At 64.6% G+C, this 2,038-nt stretch overlaps 2 protein-coding genes across 3 annotated transcripts in view; both read left to right on the top strand.

Moving 5' to 3' along the window:
* Positions 1–2,038, top strand: part of LOC121099748 (cbp/p300-interacting transactivator 2) — a 6,031-nt gene that overhangs the window by 1,555 nt on the left and 2,438 nt on the right. The gene's annotated exons all lie outside the window — the stretch shown is intronic.
* CITED2 (Cbp/p300 interacting transactivator with Glu/Asp rich carboxy-terminal domain 2) overlaps positions 445–2,038 on the top strand; it is a 4,032-nt gene continuing 2,438 nt past the window's right edge. Inside the window, exons 1-2 of one of the 2 annotated variants that reach the window (XM_040627860.1) lie at positions 445–707; positions 1,174–2,029. In XM_040627860.1, the coding sequence (XP_040483794.1) occupies positions 1,182–2,003 (822 nt within the window). In that variant the 5' untranslated portion in view covers positions 445–707; positions 1,174–1,181 and the 3' untranslated portion in view covers positions 2,004–2,029. Of the gene's footprint in view, positions 708–1,173; positions 2,037–2,038 lie in introns of both variants that reach the window. The other variant, XM_040627859.1, reaches the window with a different exon arrangement.

Genomic DNA, 2,038 nt, shown 5'->3' with positions numbered 1-2,038 from the left:
GCCCGGGGGGGGGGGGGTGCAAAGCCAGGGAGGCAGAAGGGCACTATGGAGGAAGAGGGCCATGAGAGAACCCCCTTTTCCCGTAGAAGCACCTCAGCTCGCTAGGTGAGCTGAGCGGGAGAGCTGGGGGTGGGGGATCACACCAGAAAGGAGCGGTGCGTTTTCCTCGCTCCTCTCAGGGCAGGCGCTACTTTGGGGCTAGGGGTCCCGGGAGCATTTTCTCCCCGCTCCGGAGGCAGCCGGGCTGGTCCCGCGTTTAGGGGGCGGGAGGAAACCGGAGTCAGCGGCAGCGAGGCGGCGCCTGGGCCCGCAGCCTCTGCGCACGTGCCTCTGGCCGCGGGGACGCGGCTCGCCTACCCGGTCCGGTGTGCCCGGGGCTCCGGAGTCCGCTTTTTGGCGCCGCCCGCCCGGGAGGCTTGCTCCGCCCTTCCTGAAATCCCTTATATTAACTGTGGCCAAAGCCCTAAGAAACACAGCTCATTGTTGGCAGCTGCCCGGCGGTCTTACCGAGCTGTGAGGGCAGCAGGGGGGAAATAAAAGGGAACGGCTCCGATTCTGCCCCAGCGGCCACTGCAAGACCTCGGTGCCGACATCGCGACAGCGAGCGCCCTGCACACCAGGAAGGCCCCCTCTATGTGCTGCTGAGCCGGTCCTGGACCCGACGATCCCGCCCTCGGTCTTCGGAGCAGAAATCGCAAAGACGGAAGGTAAGCGCGGCGGGCGAAGCTGGCTGGGGCGCCTGCCAGCCCAGTCCTCCGAGGGCTGGGTTTGCCCGGAGGAAGAGCGTGAGGCGGAGCTGGGGAATAACAACAGGATGTGCAACAACAGGATGAGGAGGGCTGATTTAATGCCTGAAGTTCGCGGCAGGGCTACGGGGCACTTCCTTTATTAGGCGACTTCGGGGAGCAGAGGCGGGTGTGGGCTCGGGTCCGCCCGCCCGATCGCAGGGGAAGGGGCTGTTTGTTCAGCGCCCAGCTCTGTTGTGGGTGGCAGGTCCGCCGTGGTGGCGAGTCCGGGTACACAGGCTACTAGTAGGATCCCGGGGAGAGCGAGTGATTTCGCAGCCGACGTGCGTCCGGGGAGCCTAGGGGGCAGAGGCGAGAAAAAGTGGGGTGCGCCGTGGTGGGCTGCACGTGTGGCGCGGGTCTTACCGTCTGCCCTTTTCACTTTCAGGACTGGAAATGGCAGACCATATGATGGCCATGAACCACGGGCGCTTCCCCGACGGCACCAACGGGCTGCACCACCACCCTGCCCATCGCATGGGCATGGGGCAGTTCCCAAGCCCCCATCACCACCAGCAGCAGCAGCCCCAACACGCCTTCAACGCCCTAATGGGCGAGCACATACACTACGGCGCGGGCAACATGAATGCCACGAGCGGCATCAGGCATGCGATGGGGCCGGGGACTGTGAACGGCGGGCACCCCCCGAGCGCGCTGGCCCCCGCGGCCAGGTTTAACAACTCCCAGTTCATGGGCCCCCCCGTGGCCAGCCAGGGAGGCTCCCTGCCGGCCAGCATGCAGCTGCAGAAGCTCAACAACCAGTATTTCAACCATCACCCCTACCCCCACAACCACTACATGCCGGATTTGCACCCTGCTGCAGGCCACCAGATGAACGGGACAAACCAGCACTTCCGAGATTGCAACCCCAAGCACAGCGGCGGCAGCAGTACCCCCGGCGGCTCAGGCGGCAGCAGCACCCCTGGCGGCTCCGGCGGCACCTCGGGTGGCGGCGCGGGCAGCGGCAACAGCGGCGGCAACAGCGGCGGCGGCAGCGGCAGCAACATGCCCGCCTCCGTGGCCCACGTCCCTGCTGCAATGCTGCCGCCCAATGTCATAGACACTGATTTCATCGACGAGGAAGTGCTTATGTCCTTAGTGATAGAAATGGGTTTGGACCGCATCAAGGAGCTGCCCGAACTCTGGCTGGGGCAAAACGAGTTTGATTTTATGACGGACTTCGTGTGCAAACAGCAGCCCAGCAGAGTAAGCTGTTGACTTGATCGAAACCCCGGCGAAAAGAAATCAAACCC

The sequence above is a fragment of the Ursus maritimus genome, unplaced genomic scaffold, assembly GCF_017311325.1.
Source record: "Ursus maritimus isolate PB19 unplaced genomic scaffold, ASM1731132v1 scaffold_13, whole genome shotgun sequence".
In the NCBI taxonomy this organism is placed as follows: Eukaryota; Metazoa; Chordata; class Mammalia; order Carnivora; family Ursidae; genus Ursus; species Ursus maritimus.
This window is presented reverse-complemented; position numbering and strand designations above follow the sequence as displayed.